This window comes from Bombus impatiens, unplaced genomic scaffold (assembly GCF_000188095.3).
Source record: "Bombus impatiens unplaced genomic scaffold, BIMP_2.2 scf_0102, whole genome shotgun sequence".
Taxonomy (NCBI): Eukaryota; Metazoa; Arthropoda; class Insecta; order Hymenoptera; family Apidae; genus Bombus; species Bombus impatiens.
This window is the reverse complement of record NT_176521.1, coordinates 1,220,834-1,247,955: the sequence shown is the minus strand read 5'-3', so window position 1 is coordinate 1,247,955 and position 27,122 is coordinate 1,220,834. Positions and strand designations below refer to the sequence as shown.

The 27,122-nt window shown below is 39.9% G+C and overlaps 1 protein-coding gene across 11 annotated transcripts in view; it reads right to left on the bottom strand.

The window, feature by feature from the left end:
- LOC105680233 overlaps positions 1 to 27,122 on the bottom strand; it is a 241,548-nt gene that overhangs the window by 172,737 nt on the left and 41,689 nt on the right. For 5 of the 11 annotated variants that reach the window (XR_004460882.1, XR_004460884.1, XR_004460886.1 and 2 more), the window contains exons 1-3: positions 5,527 to 5,694; positions 4,670 to 5,088; positions 4,281 to 4,395 (exon numbers count right to left, since the gene is read on the bottom strand). The exons of 1 other annotated variant lie outside the window; for it this stretch is intronic. Coding sequence is in view for 1 of the 10 variants with exons in the window: in XM_033318526.1 (XP_033174417.1) it covers positions 3,891 to 3,900 (10 nt within the window). In the remaining 9 variants the exon portion in view is untranslated. Of the gene's footprint in view, positions 1 to 3,890; positions 4,175 to 4,280; positions 4,396 to 4,669; positions 5,089 to 5,526; positions 5,702 to 27,122 lie in introns of those variants that run through there. 5 more of the 11 variants (XR_004460883.1, XR_004460891.1, XR_004460881.1 and 2 more) reach the window with 4 other exon arrangements.

Here is a 27,122-nt window from a genome sequence, read left to right as displayed (position 1 = left end):
GGTTTCCGTCGTCAGAACGAATTCGCAACTTACGAAGCTCTGACGTCTTCTACCACTCCTCAACCGCTTCTAGCAAACTTTCCCTTCGGCGAAATTTGAAAGAACCTTCTTACAAGTTGCAGCAAATTTTTTGTTAACAATAAAATTGTTAGGTTTTCCTAGCAAGTTAATTTTTGAAAGTTTTTTAAACAGATGAAATGTCTTAATTTAGAAGATGGTAATATTTCCGCAATTTTCTGAAAATTTACTACTAGATGAATTCTTGAGTACATCAATTCTTTTTTGCAACATTTTTCTAGAAAGAAATTGTGTATGTTAAATATACACTACGATTTGCAAACTTGCAATCCAAACTTGCAAACTGACCCTTCCACATTGTCCATTTCTTGTAATTTATCATTCTATCCGACGAATAAATCACGTGAAGGTTTCACAACCCACTTAACGCACCAATCATTTACAACATTAGCAAAATAAAAATCTAAAAAGGTCCGATACTAGAATACAAATACGATACAAATCATCCAAAAGCTATCAAATATTAACTAATCATTCCTAGTCTCTCGCTTATCGCCGCACGTTCAAACTATTATCATTGACAACCACTTAAACTCAGAATTCTTCCATTTAGAATCTTAGATCTTGGAGAACTGCATGGAGGACCAATGGCCTCGCGAGAAGCACGGAATCTTCGGGAAAAAGATGCAAAAAGTGTTGGACGCGGTCGCGGTCGCGAAGAAGAAGTGGAAGAAGCATCGCGAACGCGAAAGGAAACAAATAGGGGAAAAAGGCGAAAAAACGAAAAGGAAAAGAAAGAAACGAAGAAAAAGAGAGAGAGAGAGACATTTGCTCGAAGAGTAAGCGGGTCTCGTGAGGAGCGAGAAGGACGGTGAGAATAGCTGAAATCACGATGTAGATGGAGCAAGACCCATCCAGTCGGCAAAGGAGAAAGAGAACAAGCGAGAGCTGGAAGGAGGGGGCGAGCGTGTCCCGAGCTACCACGCGGCGTCTATAGGCCCTTTGATCTTTGCCGCTCTTCGCTTCTGCCTCGCTCTATCGACACTTCATACTTCTACGGCTGATCGCAGCCATAAAACATTATACCAGGGCTCGGCAGAGAACCGCGAGACCTTCGTTCGACGGTGCCCCATTGTGTCCGCCCAGTGCACAACCTCTGCCCGCCTTTCCTCGCTCCCCCGCGAAACCGTCATCACGAAACCTAGCGAAATAATTAAAATGCGACGCTCCATCGAAAAGCCAGCAACCCGAGTTTTTATGTTCCTCTCCATCGCGGACTGAATGTCTGCAACGGTAGACCTTTTCTCGAAGACCTGTCCTGTTGCAGGTGCGAAAAGTATTAGAGAGGAGCGTGAAGATGATGTTTGTTAACGAAATTGGCGTACGTCGTTGGAGTATTTTTGGTAATAAGACGGGGTAATCGGGGAATTTTAATGGACAGCGAAATCTGTTTACGCTGTTCATGCTGTTGTTGGCTCGATGGTTAGTGCGTTTTGCGTATAAATTAATACGATGCTTGTAGATTTATCTATCTCTAATAGGATTCAAAGTTTGCTTACGTAATTTCATATGATTTTTCCTTCTATAACTTGATCATTAGTTTTACACAAATTGATTAAATAATAAATTGATTGTTTAAAAAGTACTGATACGGTGTCCTCCTACGAAGTGATTTGTATTTATCTTCGCATGTTATATAAAAACTTTTAAAACCTAATAACGTATTATTTATTATATTTTGCAGAACATATACTTTGTTCGCTATTTCGTCACTAAAAATTTTCATTTTTGGAGACAATTGTTCAATGATTGCTATGAAATATAATCAATATTATAATTAGTATTTTGGTTATTGAATACCAAATAACAATTAAAATCATATCAGAAATCAGTTCGTCAGAAATGTAATTTCCTTGTTCGTCCGTCGCTTATTGTCAGTATCAGTTGAACGATAGCTTCCGCGAAATAGCAAAGAATTGCCTGCGAGTTTTTGCTGTACAACTTTTACCTGTGGAAATAGCGTTGAATTTATGGGCTATTAATATCTGTAATGCTGCGGCTACATAGACACAGACGTATCTATTAATAGGGCCAGCAAAATACTAGCGTGCACCGCAGTTAACGCACCCACCACGCTCAAGAATGATAAAGTTGGCTGTCGCTCGCACTCTATCATGTTGTTAAGACCGAAGGTGCGACATTTCTGCGGCTGGTTTGAACGTTACTCTAAAATAACCGGATCCGAAGAGAAAAAATTGTTACGACTTCCATCTCGAATTGCAGAATTTATTCCGCCGGCAAGATTCATACGATCTCTATTATACACGATTTCTTTTCATTCCACGTTTAAATGACGTTTCATAACATGAAACATCACGCGAAACGTTGCAAAACGTCGATTACACGTTGCTGATTCGATAAATATATACTATACAATCTTTATTTTTTATTACGATCCAACGATCGTTTCTAATGGAAATTCGTTTAATTGGAAAATAGAGAGAAAAGAAGTAAGAGATCTTGCCGTGAACGTCGTCGAAAGAAAGATGAAAGACGTCGATGGAAAGATTTTGTTCGATATTTTACGACGTGGCGCATTCGTGGTCCGCGACCTCGAGAAACACGCTAGGTCGGGTCATTAAGAGGCCACGAGGACTTTTGTTTTATAGAGGGCTCTACGGTTTAAAGGAGATAGTATCCTTCGAACAGGGAAGGTCAGCCGAATTCAAACGGCCGTCTGAAAAGGTCCTTCTTTCCCGAGAAGTGGCCCGATCGTGTTACACCGGCATTTCGGGCCTCGTATCATGGTAATTATCCATCCTCTTGACTATGGAGACACTTTGGATTGGGTTACACTTGTTGGTTTATGCAATTAGTGGGCATCATTTTTTACGCCTGCGAAATAAATTTTACCTCTTGCCATACGTTCGTGCAGAATTCTAAATTTCCAATTTGTATTTAATATTAAGACTTTCTGTAGACATTGTATATTTGTTTTTAATTATTCTTATTCTTTCGATATCCATTTCACTACTTAATTCATTTTACCATATTACCTGATTTATTTCTCTTTTATTAATTAGTCTTGAGAAATATACAATAGTTGCTAACAAGCCTGTTCCCTTCGTCTATGCTTTATATCAAAAATTCATTTCTTTTTAAATTGGAAATTGGTAGTTTGTATTACACAATAAGACAATCAATCGCAGATCCTTCGTATCTTGTTATTTATGAGTTTCTAGTAATATAGTGAACCGCCTGTTTATATGAAATTTTCATTCCCAGCATCTTATCGTTATACGTATCTATCAATTAAATCTATCAATTATGCAACTAACCGAAAAGCTAAAAGCATTTCTATAACATCCATTAATCCACTAATAATCTATCCGAGGTGTATCACATTATATCATCTTGTCTCTTGCCATATCCTGCCTGTTTTTCTTTTCAATTGTACGTCAGAGCCGAAGCAAAGCGATAGAGACCGTAGAAGCCATCAATTGTATCCACAACCTCTCCCTTTCGTTGATTAATCGATATTTCTGAAAACGCCCATGGGACCCGAACTCATCTTTCTCGGTCGTCTCGGGAGACTCAGGAGGGACACGAATCATACTGTTACGGATACGATCCGTTAATGACCGAATTAATTTTTCCATGCGACGACGAGTCGTACACACGCCCGAGAAGAGAACGACAGAGACGGAGGATAGAGAGCGTTATTAATTAACTTGATAGACCATAAATAAAGCTCGACCCGCCCCCTCCACCAACCGCCTCCACCACTCTCTGGAGACGAATATAAATAAATAAATGTCTCCGCACGATGCGTTATGTTAATTGGGGCGTTGTCTCACAGCATTCGCACGCACCTATTCTCATTAGCCTTTTACTATCGAACAGGACTCGTTACATTTATTTTATAACCGCGTTCCTCTTCCGGTCCCAGCATGAGTTACCATCCCACTTACGATGTCGTGTTGCACGTTTATTAATGGTTGCAGCTTTTCTTTCTTCCATGTGTCGATCAGTTCACTATCTCGTTGGTGGTTCTCGTTGCGAGAATGGAATTAGATTTTTACATAATTTTTAACATCTTGAAGATTGCAAACACAGAGTTTTTGATAGCGTAACTTGTTTTTAAGAAGTAGTGGACCTATCGATGGAGTTACACAGATATAATGAGGTTTATATTTTCTTAGATTTTTTCAGTATAAGTAGTATTAAAATGGTGTTTAATATATTAGATAATTTATACTTACTTAGTAAACGATTGTTTTCTCAGCAGATTATTTTCAACCTATTTCAAGTTTTTAAGTTCTTCTCAGCACTCTAATAAACAGAGTAATACTTTGCGGGACTACTTACAAGAATACCCTATAAAGAAGAATTATAGTAAATCTCTATTTATTAGGACGAATTGAACTTCTATCAAATAAATTCTTTTATTTGAATAAAAAAACGTAATGGACAGAATCAATGAATGTCTATTACATAAACCGTGTATCTGCCGACATCCAGATAAATAGAGCATTCATTTGTATTTACATCACATAATTTCATTCTTTCAGAACTATTACGCTTTTAGATTTCAGTTACATAACATAACATATGGTAAGAATAACAGTAACCTAAGCTGCAAGTAACTTACACAGGTCTTTGATCCGTTAATATCTTGGATTTATTGAAGACACGTGAGACACTATTATTTCGCTGGTTAGAAGAATTGCTAGTTGACAAGGATCGACGAAAGATCGTGGAATCGCAACGCGTACACGAAACGCAAGGGAATTCGGCGATGGCCTGAGAAGTGGCAAGTAACGACTCGCGTCAAAAACGCGACAGATCGTCGTGCATCAAGCGTGGCCGTAACAGGCGCTTCGCGACGCGCTCGTTACGAGTCGGCCTTGTTCTGATCCACGTTGCATTTAGTCAGGACCACCCTGTATCCGCAAGACGCATCTGCCCACGTACATGGACCGCTCCCGACGAGAATATTTATACAGCCATTGTCCCCGAATCTGGCGCCGATAACTCAGTCTAATTATGCGCGCGCACCGAGATGGATCGCTAGAAAAAGTACAATAGAAAAACGGAACGCTTAAAAATTTGGAAATAGATAGAAATCCTAAGAAAGAATAAAGAAAGAAACGTTTCACTCCATCGATCTTACCATATTTGAATCGTCAATAGTGATAATTAAAATAATTGTCTATCGAATCTGTACTTCTGTAATTATATTACCAAAAGTTTAGTGGCAACTAAACTGTCAAATATGTGTATATATATATATATATGTACATACAGCGTATGTTCTTTCTAAAACATATAAAAATTTTCGTACGCAGAATTGAACAATAACAAACTCAAATAATGACAATAGATTACAGATACGAATGTAATAATACATTGACATGTTTATTGTACTAATTTTTCTTATGTTGCATTCGTAAACATGACAACGAAATCTAGCCTCTACTGTGTAGGTTAATATCAAAGAGAGGGTACCTGATATTTCACGTTGCTATCGGCTAAATATCAGTCCATATGCAGCAATCAGCTCACAGCACAAACACACATATACACATACTCATACACTGAACATTTTAAAAAACATCACAAATTTTATATTCAATCGCGAGAAAATTCTACGTGTCATCAATATCCTCGCCATCTTAGAAATGACGTTTCGCATCTTCGACGTTTGATGTGATTGGTCATTTACAATTATAGCGTCGCTACTAGCGGCGGGCCCATTTGAATTTTAAATTCAAAGCTGTTCGTAGTTTCTCACTGTGTATTAGAAACAGCAAAATTATTTCAAATAATTCGGAATATTTAAAACTCTTGAAATTCTTAGTAAGTATAAGAAACGCAAAGATAAAAATGTCTATTATGCATATAATTCGTAGAAATATATTGTGTATAAAGTATTTCAAGTGGAATACTGTTTGTAATATTTTATTTAATAGACGAAACAATTCGTCGTTTAGGTTTTTATTTCTTAAATTGTGTTCATAAAACAATGAATTTGCATAAATATCCGCGGACCATCGGTAAGTTTTGAATTTTGTCTCGAGTTTCTAAGTTTCGATAACTCTTGAAAGTATCGAAACTCCTGAAAATCTTAACAAGTTTCACATTCTCCTATTCGAATTACGTATTATTTATTCCCATTAATTCAAATACTGGAGGTACAACTGAATTACGTGAACGATTTCGTCGAATCAACTCAATTTTTCTGTTTACCAGGTTAACAGAATAGAACTGTTAGCGACTATGAAGCAAGCATTGCACCAACAGTTTAATAGAGCTCTCTCGTGCATCGATGATGCTCGAGGTTGATCAACAAAGGCCAAGCTGCTGCGTCGAAACATAATGGATCATTTTCGCGGCTGTCGAAAGCCATTAAACGGCTCATCATGAATTTCACAGGCCGTTCAGGCAATCTGTAATAATATCGTCGATCGAGCAGCACACGTAACGACGATCGGCCGTATCTGGACCGTGCCCGATTCGTAATAAACTGCGATCAACGACTATGTGTGTCCGTTGCGGACGTGTCCGATCGCGATAGCCGGTTTTAGCGCTACGGACAACACTGCTCCGCGCTCTTTGAAAAACCTTCGATGATCATTAAATTATATCGCGAGTGGGTTGTCCATTTGGATTCGTCTGGGATCGATATCCAGAATGACTTTCTGATTCCTCCGGCGACGATTTCGTCGTTGGGAACACATTTCGCGAAGCTATCGAGTCATAAAAGCAAATTATATGTACTTGGATTCTGCAAGGCCAATCAGGTTTGTCCTATCAGCTTCGGAAAAGCTGTTGTTCAAGATAATGTCGTTCACTAGCTATCGTGTACGAGTATATACTATATCTACACATTTGACGAATGTCGAATAATATTCGTTCTTTTATGCAATTTTGTACCTGTACATATCGAATTCCTCTATTTATAGGTCACAAAGTGGTACTTAAGAATATGTAGGTTGCTTTGATATTTTACAAAATCCTCAACTTAAGAAGGTACGAGTATGTATAAAGTAACGACTATAGTGAGTAAGATAATATAATATTAATATAATAGTCGAATGAATATTCTCATTGAACACCATATATTTTGTATAATATATTATATGTTCGTACGATACTATAAATTAAAACCTTTTTTTAATCAAATGGATAAATATGCAAATTAATTCAAATATAAGAGAAAACGTGGAACCAGTGTGAAGTATCTATGAATACAAATATTAGCTTCATAGTTGGGAAATGAACACAAATTGCAGTAGACTCTCTGTAGACGGAGCTATTTACTTCCGCACAATAGCTTGCATTTCTACAATTTTCGATGTTCAAACGATCAAATAACACGCTGGGGTCGAGAGATCAGAATCATTGGCTGAGGGTCAACGACCATATTATGCGTTGGCTCGCTGGTCGCGTTAGATTAGAATCGTTTATCGTCCATCAATGAGAGGAAGTTCTCTCTGCGATCAACGGGATGAACTTCAACCAGAAACGACTTCAGGGTTCAGTTGACTGATCGGGAACAAACTTCTGCACGGAGAACGAAGGTGAAGTCCGCTATGAATTGCTGCCTTTATAAAATTTAGACAAATTAAAATTGGATTTTTCTTGTAAGCAAATAAAATGAAAAAATAAAATTGCTTCAGGTAATTTATTTTAAGTAAACTGTAGTCGTACGCACGCAATCAAACAAGCATATTGAGTGCAGTCGAGGTGAACGTAACATCGAAAAGCGGATGCCTGTCGAAAAACTGGTTATTTCAGGGGAACAAGCGTCGACACGAGACGCATGCAGCTTAATTCCATCAAGTGAGCTGGGCCAACGCGCCGGAAGCAGGTTTTATGGGAGCGCACATGTTAACTGAGACAGATCAACATTAATTTCAATAGCACGCGCTCGGTAATGATAACAAACAATTAAGCGAAGTCAAGTCGGCTCGCGGCATGAGATCATCGATGGTGTGAGGGTGTCAGAATTAAATGACACGTAGATGGCGTGTGCTGCCATTACACTCGTTAACGCTCCTCCGCTAACGTAACTAATAGATTATGAACTCTATGAATTAATAGCATCGTCACTGAAACGGTTCTCATTTCTCCGCTTCGAGATGAAGCATCTATCAATCTTCTTTTTAAATTAACATCATATTCGATCGATTTCTCTTTTCAAACAGACCTCTAAACATGTAGATTATTTACTTGTCACGTTGGCAAATACTCGCACATACAATTCTTTTTTTTAACTCGTTAATCATGTTCCAGAGTTTTAATAAGTATTCTGAACTCTTAAGATCTTATATTCTTATATTTAACACCTTATACATATCATATACGCACAAAGACAGTTGCAATGACGCAATTATATCTTGTGACATGTATCGTATAGCCGATAATTAAAAAGTTAAGAAAACTGATATTATCGAAACGAATGCGAAACAACCGTGACGGAAGATCGTCTCTCAATGAATGCAACATGAACAGAGCTCAAACGTCTCAATCTTGCAAGCTGAAAAATTTGCATGAACCACGTAGCAGAGAGACATCTGCGCGACAAGCATAATTACACTGTAGGATCGAAGTAATGCAATTACAGATAAGACGATATTGTGCACAGCTGGTTCTAAACCGAGCATCAATCAGATATTGAGAACCGCGTTTGGACGGCGTAAAATAAAACACTACGGTGGATCAATTAGCGAATGACTGCCGCGATAATATCCTGTCTGGAGCGTTGGCCGACTCCGTTCGGTGCAGCGGCAGCAGATCTCCCGGACAATGATGTCATCGTGACATCATAACGTCATTCCGATATACCCTTCGTAACTTGTTGCACTGATCTCGAATGATCGTAACGAATGCTATCGTTGCCAATTTTTCTTTCTTTTTTTTTTTTTTTTGTTTTTTGTTATACATACTGTTTTACTTATTCGTTCGATTGTGTTACGAGTATCGGATCTTAATTACGTATAAGAATATCTATGCGGTTGTCCGATGTTTGATATTTATTAGTATTATTCTCCTCCTTCGAAAGTTTGACAATTTATTATTTCTTGATATACTGAGATTTATCCACGTGGTGTGAAATATAGATTACTGATCCCTAGGTCAAAATATCGAAAAATTTAAATATTGAATATTCGAACATTTTTAAAAGTCACACTAAAATTTTGAAGCATTATTACAGTCTCCGTGTTTCCAATATACGAATAATTACTCGTTTAAATATCTCTGCACGAATATTGTTAGTCTTTGATTTACACGTATTCAAAAAAGTATTGTAAAAATTCATTTCATTTTGGAATTGTACTTCGGTATACATGATATCATCTATCTCTTCTTAAGAAAAAATATGAAAATGAAATTTTGAGTAAGTGAGAGGATCATTGGAAGAGAAATGAAATCAGCATCGGTGGAATAGCGAGGCTAGAAGAAGCTGCGAATGCACTTAGCACCCCGATCACGCAGTATGGGACACGCGTGCGTGCACGACGTAATTATGGTGACGCGTGGGCCAAGACGCCAGTGCATCAAAGACTGAGAGCGAGAGTGTTTGTCGTTCATTAACTTCTTGCCACTGAAAGAACGGAAAGAAAGGAAGAGAGAAAAGGCGTCTGATAAAGTCTGGTCCGAGTCAAGATCCTCTCCGTCCTCTCCTCTCTTTTCGTGACCTTTTAAATACGAGCCGCGTGGGATTCGCGGATTTAAAAGCAAGGAAACGCGTCGCAAGTTTTGCCGGAGTTGGAAGAAAATCAGCTAGTAACGCCTTCCTGTAGCTTTAGCTGAAATATTTTCGGACATTCGCTGATTTCAGAAGAATTCTAGCGTGTGAACTGTTAAAACTTTGACATAGAAATTGCCTAATGGTTAGAGTAACTGAATTAAAATAATAATAAATATCTTTGAATTTGATAGGTATTGTGATATTTCTGCTCGATTACACAAATTAGGTATTACTTACGATATATCGCTAATCATATTTTTTTATACTCTGATCTCTATATCGATATTCAGTTACATTTTGACAAAACTTCAGGACAACGTGATAAGCATGAAATCGAAAAGAAAATCCCACGAACTAGACTAGCTACTAATTTCGGTGGTTTAAAGCGAAACAGGGAACTTCTATGCGGCTTTCCCCTCGATTAGAATCAGAAGCACAAATATTCGGTCTCCATACCGGAAGGCGATATTTCGTTTCTTCGTCGGAACTCCGAGGGAAAACATATTCCACGGGAAGTTGGAGTTCGATACGGGTGTAAAAGGCAGAGAGAGAGAATATGTTGGTACGCGTGCCCGTATCCCGCAAGTTTTCGCGGCGTGGCAAAAGCGCTACGGATCGCCAAAGCGGCTAATATAGCAAAGTTTTCGCATCATCCGGCTAGCTATCTTCTATCTCTTCGGCTCTTTCCACGCTTATTAAGTCCCGCCAGTGATTTCTGCAGCCAGCGGGAGGTATTCCCAGTGTATATAATGCTGCCTTCGAGCAGCCGTCAACCCACTCTCCTTTCGTTTCCCTCTCCTCGAAAGAGGCTCATTCGCTTTCCAAGGATTCAGATTCGAAACGCGCCGGAAAAAACGGCCGCCGTATTGGAACTTTCAACCTGGAAATTACGATGTAACTTGGCCAACTTTCCGCCGCAATATTTGCCGGCCAAGCATTGGTAGATGGCTACTCCTAAATCGAACTGGGCTTATCAAATGTGAAACCTTTCTTCCTCGAGTCCATAACATTCGTTACAATTTATACTGCTGCGACAAATTTAGGAACAGATCGATGCTTGGAGTGTTGAATCTTTCTTTTATGGAACATTAGCTTGAAAGTTTATGAAGTTCTTCATTAATTCGTCAACTTGTCATCATCGTCCCGTACATTCTCAATTTCAGTGAAGAAATTTTCACGCTTGTTCCGTTGCTTGAAACAATTCCTCTGTATTTCCCGCGCTGAATATTCTTTACTACGTCTTCGCGTATGTTTCGAATGGATCGAATAAATCTGTTAGACGTAAAAATTCCCTGAGACATCTTCAAATTTTCAGTTCAAAACACGCGCAAAACACAGAATTAACCAAACTAGAGATGAATTATCGATAATTTCTCGCATTTGCGTAATCAGGAAGAACAGATCCATCCGGGTTCGTTTCATCCGCCATTCACGGACTTCCGTTTCGGGAATTTCGCCCCGTGTAATTCCAGCTGCTTAATAATTTCAAATGATACTGGGCTTATCGATAAAAATGGTTACCCTCCTTAGCGGATCCTCAAGATTCACATGCCCGGTGGATAGCACGAACCCCTGGCGATTTCACGGGTTTATTAGAAGCAAATCAGGAGGATAGAGCCTCTAATCAAAGATACTGATGAGCGGGACTGTGTTGGTTTGGCATTATGGTATTATGTGCTGTCCTCCTTCAGCTCGTTCGCCGCCTCTTCCATTCGGCTTCCTACCCTTATCCTTATACTACACTCTCGTTAGAGACATTATATTGCCTCTCCACCGCTAAATCAAATCCGTGATTGTGAATAGAGCGGCAGGGGTTCTCGGAGCAGTTCCGCGGATCGAACGTCTGTTCAAGTTTTGCGTAAATAAAGGAAACCAAGATATTGAATAAAGACTAATCACATATCGTGAACTATTGGCAGATTTTTGTAATATTTTTCTGCGGACCGTAAAAGACAGATTATATACATTTGATATAATTTTATATATATATATTTATATAAAATAAAAATGTTAAATTTTAATTTAATGACCGAATTATGAAGTTTTCTATACTTTCGGCAGATATTACAGAATGTTTTTAATACCGTTGCACACCTCGAAGCATAAAGCTAATTATTTTCTCGAAGGACGAATAGGTACTTAATTAGCCAGGACATTAGAGGTCCGCGTGTTCGCCGTGAATGGATCGGTGCGTTTACCAAGAAAATCGGTATAAATCGCCTGTCGACAATCGGCGCGCACAGCCCTGTCCTCCTTCCATTTGCAAGGACTCGAGATAAATTAAGTTGAATCGAGGCGAATCGAGGATCGATGCAGGAAAACATGTCGACGTCCTGCTGTTTTACGGCGGCCACGTCTTAACACGTCCTGTCGGGTCCCAGGCTGTCCATTAAAGGTATTTACTGCATATTATTACCTTCACTTGCCCGATCGTTTACGATCGACGATAATAAAATAATTATAACTCGGTGTCGTAAAACGTTTACGGGGGACCAGAGAGTATCGTCGTGTACCTTTGGAAATCGCGTTGTCCACCTGAGCTCGTTTTCCCGCCTGCTTGCGTTCATAGACCAGCCAAGTGGATGGAGAATCATGGTCGGCAGATTGGCTGGCCGTAAAGATAACAAAATGCCCGGCTATCTTAACGTCCACTTTGATTTTTCGTTCGGAGGACGATTATTCTCGTGGAACAGGACGCGCGTCGATATTGTCGAATCGAACCGACGATGGCTTTACGTGAAAAAATTTATCGAACATCGGATCTGCTCTCTCGATTCGACCGTAAAACCGACTAGAGTAGACGGCTAGTATCTAATGACACGTACAATCGTCCGACCGATGCTAAAACCTCGTTCTATGTTTCTAAATCCTTCCGACGTCGACTCGAGCTTAAATAGGCCAATAGGGATGGAAATGTGAGGTGGAATCGCGTATCAACACTTGAGATTGTACTTTGTTAACGAGCTAGACTCGTGTGGCAATGATAAAATGTGGCGATCTTGGGAAATCTTGTTAAGGAAAGATGTTTAACGTATCAATTTGAAGTTCTATAACTTTATTAGATAAGATTCCGGCTATATATTGAATCTTTTTCAAATGAAAATAATGGATTTATTAGAAGTTCATAAAAGTGTGTGCAAAAATATTGTTGCATGGCTGCCATGATAATTTTTCCGTAGTAGTAAAATTCAAAGATATTTTCCATTAAACACTCTATTACAGGGAAATGTTTACGTAATAATCATGAATTCTATCTGCCTATTATAATCAAACATATCTCGTGCATTCGACTTCTTTTCCTGTAAAAATCCATAGGAAGAAAATTTGAAGAAAATACACACCTTCGATATATTTCTAAGTAACTAAACGATCTATACAAAATCCCCTTAAGAAATGTTCCGTCAATTTTATCCTAACGCAAACTAGTCATCGAAATTTCTACTTCGTTTAAAGTATCCTTTGTGCGAGCCTCGTTAATCTCGGCGGGGTGATCGTTTTCTAGAAAACAGAAGCGTTCTGATAGCTATAAATTATCGATCTTTAATGATTCCGGCAAGCCGTGCGTTACAGACCAATAAATCTCGCGGTCCTAAACGATTCCAGTGGACAAAGAAGCATCGGAGTGGAGCATCGACCACAGGCGAGGACCGGACATGGCACTGCAACAACAAAGAGGCTAAGTGGTAATTATTTATGCATTATAGATGGCATGACAGTAAGTGTCGCAAGGCTGAAATTAGACAGCCTCTAAATCAGTATAGACCAAGCTGTTGGATATCTCCCGAAGATGCAGAGACCAGTTGGCTTTCTTCGTCGGGCACGGGGACCACCGATTTCACCATTACCCGGTCGACCACGGGAGTTTCCTCACACCCTCCATGTCGACACCTACATCTAGAGAGAGCTCTGGCACACCCCAACTGACCTAATTGTAACTTATGGCGACCCTAATAGAGCCAACCGTTCACGCGTCTAAAATGTACACCTTTGACCGAATCTATCCGGACCCGTGATTGGTGGATGCTTCTTTATCATCGCGAGTCGCCCTAATCTCTATGAGTTTGTCCGGGTTTCTCGAAATCAGTAAGTCGAAGTTTCACTGTGGCTTAGGTCTGATAATTTGTAGGTATGGACTGGATTGCATGGAGTTTCGGCGATACTAATTTAATTCAATTCATCCGTACTTTGTATGGGTTCTACACTTATATTTATATCGGTGTATTTTTTAAAAGGAATGGGTCCTTTTTTGCAAGAACCGATGAAGGATAATCAGATGAATTGAACGATTTTGTTAGGAAATTTGTGAGATAAGTTTCCATTTCTCATACTATTATTCCAGAAATCATTAGAGTCTTTTATAATAGTTTTAGATACACGATGGATTTGCGTTGATAATCAAGGTATTATCCTTGAACATTTGAATTATTTTATATAATTTCATAAGTTTAGTTATCCTAACTTAGAAATTCCTATTCCCACGTCTCATGTGGACCATTATTAACCTATGATAATAGATGGAAATAAAAATCAACGCAACTGCAATCTTACGCCAATTAAATGCTTAAACATTTTCCACTGAATTCTAATACGCTGAATTTTCTAAATTTTCTCCTAAACGTCCGCAGAAACCTAATTTCCGATGTGGAACGTGTTAATTACAGTCATGAATTAACGGAAGCAAGCACCTGCAGATTGTAACACGTGTTCTATCTACGGAACGAACGATAAAGCCGAAGTAGAGGATGCGTGTTACACGAAGCAATTTTTTTCAAGCGAGAATTATGTCGGAAAGTAGGTTGAACTCGACTGTGAATGACACATTTGATTAGATGAAGAGAAAAAGATTGTTTGCTCCGGTTGTTTCTTTGAGGAAGTCGACAGGTGCGCTCAGCGCCACCCAGCTGCTGTCTCGCTTCCAATATCATTCATACGGCCCCAAGTTTCTGACAGCAATTGTTTCTCTACCGTTTCCTTATCGAATATGCTATTGTGTCGTGAAAACACAAACGACTATGCGCCGAGCAAAATATATATTTACCGTCAGACCATTCTAGGAAGATAAAGTGTCTTTCTTGCAGGTAAACTGAACAGCACTGGCTGCTTTATCAACGATCGCGGAACGCGAGCCGAAAGAAATATCGATAGATCTCGCCTTTTTATTTAAAATTCCGAGACGATGCTTTTACTCGATTCATCAGATCAGATGGGCCAAGATCATTTCTTTTGCACAAAGTATCGCGATAATTCGAATATCTCGATTACTGGATCGTTCGTACGATCGAACAACTTTATTTGTGAAAGTTATCTTGTCAGACTTAAATTTTTCGGATATTTTAAAGTCATTTCCATTGTTTGAAAGTAGAACAAAGAAACGATATTTGATTCTTCCAGATACAGAGTACTGGTACAAGAAATAACTGATCCTGATTCCTCTTCTACACACAAATATTTACAATGTTTAAACTCGTCGAGCAACAATTATGAAATAACAAATGGATACATCGAAGTTTCGTCATCCACATTTCGTAACTGCTTTTGTAAAGCGTCTTTTAAAAATATATATTCAAAATAGTAACAAAGTTATTAGGATGTTGTGTGATGGAATAAACTCGCGTATCTACCTTCCCCTAATTTAAAAATTGCTCAGTCCATTTCTAAGTGAAAATTTAACGAGCTTCGCACGGAATCTCGTCGAATTTCCAAAGCTTTTGGAGAAACAGAGTATCACGCGAGCAAACGTACGAATGAAATTCATTCATTAGGTCAACTAATTTCAAGAATAAGCGAGAATGTATTTTTTTCCATAGGGGGTGTTAGTCTACGCACGCACAACAGCTTGATAAAAGAGGTCCGGTTAATACATAATGTTGACCTTCTAATTTTTAACGCAGTCAGCGTTTTCTCTGTCTGGCCCATAGGGCCAGCGTATAGGGGCGGCTTCATCCCCTATAAAGGCGCGACTGGATATCAAAGTCGCTATTTATAAAGAGTCAGGTCGTGCACCAACACCGACGAGCTATGTGGCGTAAAGACGCGGCTCGACACACGCCGGCCTCGATAATACGCATTTCCATACATACACGCGGAGAAGAGACACGCGAAAGAGGACACGTGGAGGGACCGGTCGTACGTATTTGCATATAGAGAGCGTTAGCTAAGGGAAATAGAAGCCGAATACGTGACAGCCTTGCTCTGGGAGGCGATTCTTCGCCGGGAGACGGACACTTCCTATCAGCGAGTTCATTAATAACCAGACGAAGCTGGCCAAAGGTGAACCAGCCCGGCTAAATGGCCGAACGTCTCCTCCCTTCGTTCATGTCCTTTCTCCTCTGCGAGCTTTTAATATCTCACCAATGATCCGCCGTCTCTTGGAACGACCTTATCTGCTCGGCCAGCCAGGAAGCTGGGAAACTTTCGTCTGCTTGTTTGATAGGTTGCTGGTAAAAATGAAGATATCGTGAAAGTAATAAGTAGATATAGATTCTCGAGCTTTTAATGATTTTTATCCCCTTCAATGTAGGTATATAGTTTCCAATTCATAGAAACCAAGTTTCAAGCGTGTGTTTCGTTTTACCTTAACAAAAATTCTCATTCTCTTGTAGTCTAAGGTTTACTTAAAATGCTTCTTTGTTAATGCAAAGTTAAATGTTCCATTTTCAAAAACTATATTATTTCCACTTAGCGAGTTTGTAAAAGATGTCTTTACAGTTTGACAATTGACTAACGAGCGTTCAGTTTTAGAATTTCAGCGTGGTCAAGAAGTAGTTAGTTGGTTGTTCAGAAACGACTCGAGAGTTTGCGATTGTATAAGACAAAAAATTATTCGAACCCTTCATTCGCGGCTTAGCATTAATCCCACTCGCGAAACAAACGCTTTATCAGACTATGTACTTGGTTTGTTCTACGGATAAATACGGTCCCAAAAGGCAAATGGGATAAATCTGAATAACACGTTTCAACCGACGGCTATGGTGTCCCTTGATAAGGGTACGAAGGGGTTGGTGAATGATTAGAGATATTAATATTGCTCGGTAGAAGGGTGCAAACTACCAAAGTCCTACGGAAAGGGTGATACGTGCTTTACACATTATCCTCTGTACATATACTGTAGAAATTTATAGACAGTCTTTGGTTCGACTGAATCGTGGCTTATCGCTGTCTATCAATCCTATCAGAAATGTCAAAAAAGACATACATATTTCGGACAATCATATTCTAACGATTATATTTTATCGATTCATGGCATGTATTTCATTTTCCACGGTAACCTTCAATTTCTATGAAAACACTTTAAATATTGAAAAGTGGCACAACTTACGCAAATTGTTCAGGAAAATGAAATAATTATTTGACAAGTTGTAATAATCTTCTAATAGTCTAATTCCTATAATCGCTGCATTTTTGAGGAAAAATATCCATCACCTTTCTACCGAGCTTCTCGATTGAGTTTCCTAAGCACCGAATCGTTGCGAAAGCCTATCAAATAACGAATGGAACGATCTTTCTGATAACCACGAGATTTCTTCATCGAGGCACGATTTTAATTTCGCTGTGCCCTCGATCAACTGGTTCTAGGATCACGAGCGAGCAAGGGTTACGTCTCTTCTCTTGGAGAAGATCTCGATCTCCCAACGGTACGAACCCCGACGGAGTGTCGGATCACAAACAAACGCGGATCTGAGGTTCCGCAAACTAATTCTAATCTGGGTGCTACCGACAAATCGCTCGCCATAAATCTGGAGTCAAGAAACCGAGAGCCAAGACGTTCGTAATCGAAGATAAACCGCCGTACCGCGCTACCGCGTCTCTGCTTTCCACCCCACCAGCGGAAAGCAACTATCGTATAGTTATCAAAGTCAAAGCAGGACGCCGAAGCTCCGGGGGGGCACCGTCAACGGAGGAGGGCTGCCACCGAGGGGATGACGTCCTGCTAACTTATCCAGATAAATCAGAAATCCCGTCGAGTTCGTTGCACGTGAACCACGAACGACGACTCGCGTTCCTATGTGACTACGATAAAGTATTTCGACTTTGATAGCTTAAAAGACAACGGGTCGTCGAATGCGCCTTTGTGCGCCTATCAAAGTTCGGTTAGGTTTTGAATATGTAAAGGTATCGATCAAAGGGAACGTTATGGTGAGATCGATGATTATTTCGTGGTACTGGTTTCGTTTATTTTTTACGGTGTTCGTTGAAATTTTTAATACGTTTGAACGAAAATTTTCCTATAAACACTTTGCAATTTTACTGAGCTATTTCATTTCGAATGAAATTGACGAGCAATCTATATATTTAAGAAAATTACTTTCAATCAAATGAATCCTTATATCAAAATATCCTTGCCATCGCGCGAGAAACGTGTAAAATTAAACAAATGAATTTCATCATTGAGAAAGGTAACCAAAATTCAATTGCCATAATCTCTTTGTATGGAATTCTTTCCCATGGTAAGTCGCCGTAGCTATTCAGTAAGAAAACTTGAAATTTCTAATACAAGTTAATCGAAACTAAACGACTTTAAGTCTGAATAGCCTCTAATTCTACACATTATTTCATCTCCAATTATTGTTCCACGTAAACCGAGTGTTAACAGCTCGAGGAATTATCTGGCGATTAAATACTGCTTAGAAAGCTTCGAAAACCATGAAGCATTAAGTAAGTGGTCAACCTTTGAAGAAGAATTTAACACTAGACATTTAAACGTTGTTAATCGTCAGCAATAACGATTGACTAATTCTAAAACGATCCTCTGTACCTTGTCACTGTTCCTACGGCTACGTCTTTCACACGGTATTTTACAGAACAAAGCTAATTACGTTTCATAAATCATTCACTGCCAGGCGATTCAATTCTTCTAATCACCGCGACAATCAAGACTATTCGATTTGGTAGATTTTATTGTTCCAAGACCGGCATCTCTCCTAGATAGAACTTGTCATAAAGGGATTCCTGATCCCAATGTCTGACTCGTTGACGAGATTGATCGCTTCTCAGCGACAATCGTTGTCGTTTGGGAACAACGAAGACCCTTTTCCCCACTGTGAACGAACCGGCACCGTGTGCTATACATCACGGAGATTGAAACATTTCCTTATTATTACGAACGCGGGCATAGATTAATTCCATGGTATTACAAACGTCCACGCTCTACCAACATTCATTCGAATAGCTCGGTGATGTCGGTCCGCTTGACACTCGCAGGACGGTTAGCGTCTTTGTTTAAATCGAGCTATGAATACTCTTTGTTCTTCCCCCTCTTGCAAATACACGTGCGGATATTCGTTATGGAACTTGCGTGGAAGATGGAGAAAATACCATCTCTAATGCTGTATATGACTGTGTTAGATATTTGGATGTTATGTAATTTTATAAAGAGAATTTAAGCTGGATAGATAGGCGTATCGTCGTATTACGTCTTTGTATTCGAAATTAATAAGTTTTTAATTAGAGTGTCTGATGGACGAAGGGATGTAATTAGCTTCGTTCGACAAAATTTCTATAAACGGTGATTTGTGTATCTACGTGTTGTCTTGCTGGAAATATCATATTTTAAAGAAATTCATATTATGAATATTCCTTAGGAGATGATATGGTTAAGCATTCAGGGATCTTTTTTCGCCATTTGGAAAATAATATAGTATTGCAAATTTTTCAAAAGTAGCGTTACCTCTTTCACGTTAAATTGAACGAAGAATATCATTAATCGATTTAGTAATGGAATCATTTAGACCGATAACGTTTCACGATTCGCTCCCCTCGTTTGCGCCGCACGAAAAACATTGATTAATATGGAACGTTTCCTATTAGTGTAATGTGATATAACACCGGTAGAATAAGTGAAACCGACATCGCTGGCTAGAGAAAACAGTAATTAACACGTGGGAAATTTACCCTAAGTTTGCTATTAGATTCCAGTTTCCGACTCATCAATGATGAGTAGTTCACACACCTTGCGTTTAACACGCGAACCAACCCTACTCGCGATATTGCGGCAAGAGAACGCAGGCTATACATATATAGAATATTATTTAAACGAAATTTATAAATTATGTGCGAAACGTTTCCCTTACATTCTTCATTTATTCGTGTAAAATTCAATACTATTAATTTTTTAAAGATAAATTTTCGAATTGATAAGCATCTAGATTTTTTTAGAATCAGAATTGAAAATCACTAAAATTTTCTTGAAATATTAAGTGCCTTCTTATCTGTATGTAAATGACGGCGCTACTCTTATCGTAAAAATGCATCAGGAGTAATGTCATGCAAATGAAGCTGGATATTTCTAATTTCTTTAGATAAGCAAATTAATTGATTTAATACACGTGCCGATTTTAATATGCAACAATTTACAGTCGGAAATGTTGATCTACAAAGTTTACTCTATGCAACAATTTATCTTAATTAATAATCATTCTAATGTTTTAATCCAAATGAATAATTACGATTTATACATCTATAGCTATTTCAGTTGGATAATGCAATTCGTAGTTATCTTGTTGATCGTTGCAAATGTTTCAATTACACATAATTTCAACTAAAACTGCGACGAAAGCTTCTATCATTCTAATTAAAGAATAACTTCCACTTCCTCATAGTTTCACGATTTATTTTCTTTTCCTACTGATATTTTATTTCATTAAGGATTTGGTAGATTTAATGAAATAATCAAGTTTATAGATCAAAGTATGTTAATGAAACTTTCGCAATTCACGAACCAGGAAAGGCGTTTCGATTTAAGGCTTCGGAAAATTTCACCAGATTAGAAATATACGCGAGCAACAATCCTCTGTGATGTACTTTTACTCGATGACATGAGAGAAAAGCATAGTAACGTATGATCATCTTACAAATCAGCGACACTTTTGGATGTCCTTGATGCGCGTTCATAACGGTGAACAACGGGTGGTCCATCAAGGGCGGCGGCCACGACAGATGCTAAAGCGAATCAAGGAATCGTCTCTTCCAACTCGAGTAATTGGTGTTCGCGGTTCGATCATTTGCGGCCGTGTAATTTTCATTACCTGTTCAATGTTGTCTGTATGTCAATCCCTATCGTGCCATCAATATTTTCGTCTCCAATGAAGAACAAAACTCTTCAACGTAGAATATCTCGCCAAGGACGAATAGATGATTGCAAATAAGCTCACTGCCCGGATTATGCTCCGATAGGTGTTATTTGAAAGAAATTATAAAAGACAATTGCATTTAACTTCTTGTCTTACGATATTCAATTATATTCTAGACGACATTAAATAGAAACTTTACTTAATAAAAAATTGTTATCGCATCACAAATTGTTATCGAATATTATATACTCTGGTAAATAAAGGAAGATATAAAATTAATATGTATGAATATTAATGTATATAAATATTAGTAATTTTCGTACTAAACATTTTTTACCGCGTTAATATCAATCATCTATCCATTCCTTTTGACAAATATGATTTTGTTTTGTCAAATTATATCGTTCCTTCGTACCATGCGTCTCTTAAACATTCTGTTACCATTCTATGAGCGATATGCATCAATCTGTGTAAAAAATATATCCAGCATATTCATAAATTTTAAGTAGAATGTACCAAGTTACACTGTGCAATACACATGTCTTTCATGTATGTTTATCGACAGTGATTTCTAACAAGAGAAAATCCACGTTATTTACCTACCTATCGCGAAAATAATCGCGGTCTGTGACGCGCAAACAAGGCGAGTAAATCATATTCGCGTATTCGCTTCTGGTCGCGCGTTGTTCCGCTAAGGACTCTTGAAAAACACGCTTAAACATCCTCTCCGGTTGCTCTGTGTCTTTCCTTTTCTTCCATCCGTACCCTCGGTTAATCTCGTAAATTGCCGTCGCCGAGAGTTGACGGGAATATTTACTAGAATCTAAGTTTATAATTACCGAGAAATCCAACGCCGCGTATATACATATCGGACGTGGCCCTACCGATCTCGTTATAAACTAGGATCGCACTGGAGCGTTCTCCCTCGTTTCTGTCATCTCGCGCGCTCCTCTTGGGCCCCAGCCCTCTCACCGGTTGCTCTTCGTGTCCCTCTTCGTGGCCGCGTATTACGAATCGCCTCTCACGTCAACCACGGCGAATTAATGCACGTAATATGTTGGCCTCGGGCACGTTTACGGGTTTACGTTCCTTCTGGTATAACTTAAGACCAAGCTCGTAACGCAGGGTTGGTGTGTATCGCGGGTGCGCAAGGATTCATTGGCCCTTAAGAAATCGTCGTCGCCGCCGTGCTGATTCAACCTTTCTTTCTCTCGCCTGTTTGCGCCCTTCTCTTTTCCTTTATTTCTCTTCTCTCGCACTCCCGTCAACTCTAACAGTTACGTCGACAACGTTTGGAATTCATACGTATATACCGACGCCGTTCCCAGTAATCAGCTTTCGATTATTTATCACTCTATTAATCCGCGAATAGGCACCGATCGGCCAGCCAATTTGTAATCGTTAACTGAGCCCGATTCGGAGCCTTCAGCCACTGGTCGGTCCTTTTGGAGACAAGATACGTAACGTAGAAGTTATTCGCGCGCGATCGCGAGAGGAATCGCACGTTGGTACATGCACGATCCCCGTGTTGGGCGACACTTTTTAAACGCTTCTTGTTGGCAAGTAATCTTTCCCGTGGTTTCATGCACTTAGCTCGAGATTACTGAGCGATATACAGGCAATTTTATTTTACTGGTTATTTTCATAGGAGCGTACATTACAGGGTAACGTTCCTCATTTACTCATTTTAAGAAGAATCGTACTATAGTTCGTCTATGATATATATATATAAAATATGTTATATATATAAGATATGTTAAGATCAAATTGCTGCGAACGATGATGATGATGATGATAAGTCAAGATGGAAAATTATTTACGGCCATTTACCGATGAACTAGCTTTTTTCTTTTACGATTTAGGTAATAAGTCTTCAGATGTTAGCAAAAAAAGCTTCTCAATTGAAGCGCGTTTCTTTTTGATACGTCCATTTTAGGAGACAATTCACTTTGACAGTTCATTTTTATAGATAGTTCAAAATTGAGGATTTTTGATGTGACATGTGTTTCCAACATTCATCAGCCATCTGTTTCCCGTCTGATTCGATTCAAACATCTTTTCGCATCGTCTAAAATTTCTGTTGAAAAAAGCGGAGAATGCATCTTTTCCTTTTCTAGTACACGCGAGGTCCTTCAGGTAGGTCCAGGCAATGATATATTGGCTATTACCCTGAGCATAGCACCTGTTAATGCGTTTCTCTTCTGGTTCGCGGTTCAACACCTGACTCTGCTAGTCCATTCAGTGATCTTTCGACGTTTTGCTTTCGTTACTATTCTTTACAAGAATATCGCAGCAGGAGCTACGACTGGAATTAGTATTGCCTTTGTGTCTCTTGACAATTGCATATGTGTTGGAGTTTTCTCGTTTTCTATCGATCTTCGATAAAGGTACCTATGGTAGTGCTCGATTGAAGGATCGATCACAGGTGCATCTCGCCAATAATAACACCTTCTTCTATACGTTAGTATAATTTAATTCGAGTATTTTTCGTTGTTACGCGATACAGAATCCTATTATTAGCCGCGATTCATTCAATATCAATATTAGGAACAAAAGATCTCTCGATTAATGAATCCTAGCAGGGAGCTGGTAAATTGATAAGATGTACAAGCTCGTTTAAAAATCCTGTAAATATCAGAAGATTGTTAAAATTGTGGATAGTAATTATTAGGAAGCAAAAGACACAGAACTCTTCGACCAACAAGTTTAGTAAACATGTTAGAATATTTATATGAAGCATTGCGATTCAATTTTTCTAACAATAGAATTTATATACAAATGTATATTCGTACGATCAATTAAAAAAGCATTTCTCATTTCTCTATATTTTTATCAGTTTCCCAGCGTTTCGAATCAACCCATTTATTCATCCACGGAAATATTTCCTCTGAAAGTTTAGTGGAGAAGCATTAGCCGTTCCTCTCTGTCTGAGCCAGCGGGGACTCGTCTTATTCGGCGAATCGACAACCAGCAGGAAGGAACTTTGTTACCCGAAACCGGAATTCACGATACTTTCCATATTTCAGAACTCATCGAGTACTCGCGAATAAAGTACAACGTTAATGCTTCCTTATCCTCGCGGCGGGGTGTGCAGGGAGGGCTGGTGGGGGAGTTTAATACCTTCTTAAATATTCCCCCCATTCTCTTCCCTCCTCCGTCTTGCTCTCGGCTCGGAAGATCTTCGCATTCCTCCTTCTTTCCGCCTCCTCACCCCTCGTGACTCCACGTCGACTCGAGTATTAGAAGGAGGGTAGTGTTCTTAAAGGTAGAAACAAATAATACGATTACGTTCCGTTTCCGTTTATTAAAGAAACAAGATATCGCTGTCTGGCTGGATGATTCCGAAGTCGGAGTTCTTCCTGAGAAAACGTGGCGTCCTTCTTTACCTATGGACACCTCTTGCCCGCTCAAGGCACTCGATACCGAAACTCGATATATTCAAAGTCACGAGAATTACTGCTCGCTGCAGATGGCACGCACTTGCGTCTCCGCGACAGCCAGGGAAAAAACGCGTAAGCCTGCTTGTCCTGATCATCAGACAGAGTTTCAACGATTTCCTGTGCGAGCTTCTACCATATTCGATATCCTGCTGACTATGCTCGTCGTAGCCGCTTTCTTGCCGCTGAAAACGTGAGAACGGCTTCGTCTCTTTCCTGTCGACCTTGAACTCCGAGCGCTTCAAAAATAGCTCGTCGATCGATTCTCATTATTGTTTAGGGAGAAAATTCTAAGGAAAAAAAGTCTCACATTGTTCGCAATTGTATTTTCGGATAGCTTTGCTAGTTCAATGAGCGTCATGTGTTGCATCGACAGGGGTGAATACTTTTTGAGTAAACTCTGAAGTAAACTCTTTGAAAATCCAAAGCTGCCGATTCCTATGCTTCGATTTCTCCAACGTAAATACTAAACGATAATATCAATAACCCACTAGAAACATTTGCATTTATAATGTTTATCTATCCACGGATGATTTTGCAGGAATCTTAGAATCTTAACGATGAGATTTACGATTAATTTCTGTAATTCTCTAGAAACGAACAAAATTCACGAGTAAAAAGAGTTCACCAGTAAAAACAGCCTGTCGATAAAGCGCGAAGGTGGTTGTTGTTGTCCACCTTTGACGCGGCGATGAATCAGCCAATTTATTCAAAGCCGAGACAGGCAGCGCGTTTACGTAGCACGCGTCAGTAGAAACGGCGTGTACAACGGTCACGTCGCAGACGAGAGGAAGAAGTGGTCACCACCCACCCATGATACGACAGGAGCACCAGGTCCAATCCAGTGGACGCGGCGCAACCAGTTAGCTAGTCGAACTCACATGGCGCGCGTATAGCACGTGCGGATATATTGAGACACGCGCTAACGCATTCTAATTATCATGTGCATAATGGTGGCCGCTCGCCAAGCTTCAGAAATACATGAGACCGGCTCACTATAGATAGATATATTTGCTCGGATTCCATAGAAATCGTGGAATATTCAAGTACGTGGTACGCAACGACGTTTATCGAGAGCAAAAGGCTGGAATATTTCGATCGTCTTGTTTGAAGACGCACAGCAGAGAGTGTGAACGTTACACGATGACGGTGAAACATTCTTCGATGAAGAATGGGCCGATGTAACGAAAGCCAGCTGGATTTCGGTGAATCCGCTTTTACTTCGTGGAACTTTTTAAAACTCAACGACGACGAGAAAAAGGATTCGTTTTCTTTCTTCGGTTTACTTTTTTTGTTTCGTCGGACGAAATATTGATGGACACTTGAAAGAAATTCACTCGTTAGAGATATTAATAGAAAAGGAGGATTCTCTCTAGAGATGAAACAGGGGGCCAGGTGTATTTGAAATCGTTAATGACTGTCGAGCGTTCGTCGATTGACGGTCGCGCCGCGGCTATAGTACGAACGCGAAGAAATGTCAAGCGGTTTCGGGCCAAATGACCATTCGTTCGCTCGAGCACAATGACACTTTTTTTTCATCCCGGCCGAGGACAATCACAGGTACGCTCGTTCCTCCCTTCACGCTCTTTATTTCTCCTTCTTCCACGAACCATACGTCATCGAAGCCTTTCGTGTTCTCGTCGAACAAGAGGAAACCGACTGGCATTCAGTCGACAACGAATGCCCATATAGACGAGGCCCCCGCCGTCCCTCGCTCCTCCACCCACCCCTTGGCCTTCCTTCCTCTTCTTCTTCTCCTTCAGTGCTATTGCTCGAAAGGCCCTGGTTTCGCGTCTCATTTTTTTCTACCGAGCCGATCTTCAATCTTCGAGCCACGGCCGTGCTGGTCATTGCCAGGTCGGAGTGATAGATGTGGAAATAATTATAGGCGAACGGTCGCGCAATAAAAGTAAAAACCATGTCAAATTTCGCTGGCCAGTAATGACTTTTGACCATGCAACAGAAAAAGTAAATAATAACTGCGTTACTTGCGTTTGACAATCACCGAGGAATCGATTAATTCTCGCGAACTTTCCTCTGGATAAACCTGAACCCGTCACCGTCTTTCTATATACATATGTAGCAACGTCAGCGTGCAAACGTTGAGAAACAACGAATTTCTCTCGATAGAGCGAAAGAATACAAAGAGAGGTCCGTTAGGTGAGAGAAGAAAATCCCGTAGCCAAAATTCGAAGCTTGGGGCTATCAGAGGCCATGGATAAAAATTACAAACGATTTGTCCCCGTCGCCGTGTGACGAAAGACGAAATCAGTTTGTTCCAAAATCAAAGACCCCGCGAATCCCCTGAAATGATCTCCACGACGAAGGTCGCATCGCGCCAGGCCTTCTCCCGCGTGCCTTACCGCACGGTTCCCCCTTTCGTTCCCGACTAATGCAGCGCTGTGCCCCGGGGCACGGTAATGCCTAATTAATCCAATTAATCTAGGCTCTCGAGCACAAATGACCTCAGCGAGGACCTCAAAGACGCAAGGGGCCGGCCAGTTGTCCTGCGCTCGGCTGATGGACCGGGGCCGATCTAACATTCCGAGAAATTAACGATTACCGGTGATTTATACAAATTCATATTTTAAATTATTGGCCGTCATTAGCGTGCGTCGAGGTATTAGTTCCCGGTGACGTGTAAAAGGCTCAGCTGGCCCCCCTTCCTCCTCTGCTCCCCTTGCCGCCCCCTGACCTAACCCTACGCCGCGCCGCCTCATTTCTCCTTCAGGCTCGATCATCGTTCCGTGGCGTGGGCCTCGAAACGGCGTATAGTATTCGCTCGATCCGTCCAGATCCCGTCCGTGCTCTCTCGCGCTCTCGCTCGACGTTCGGCTCGTT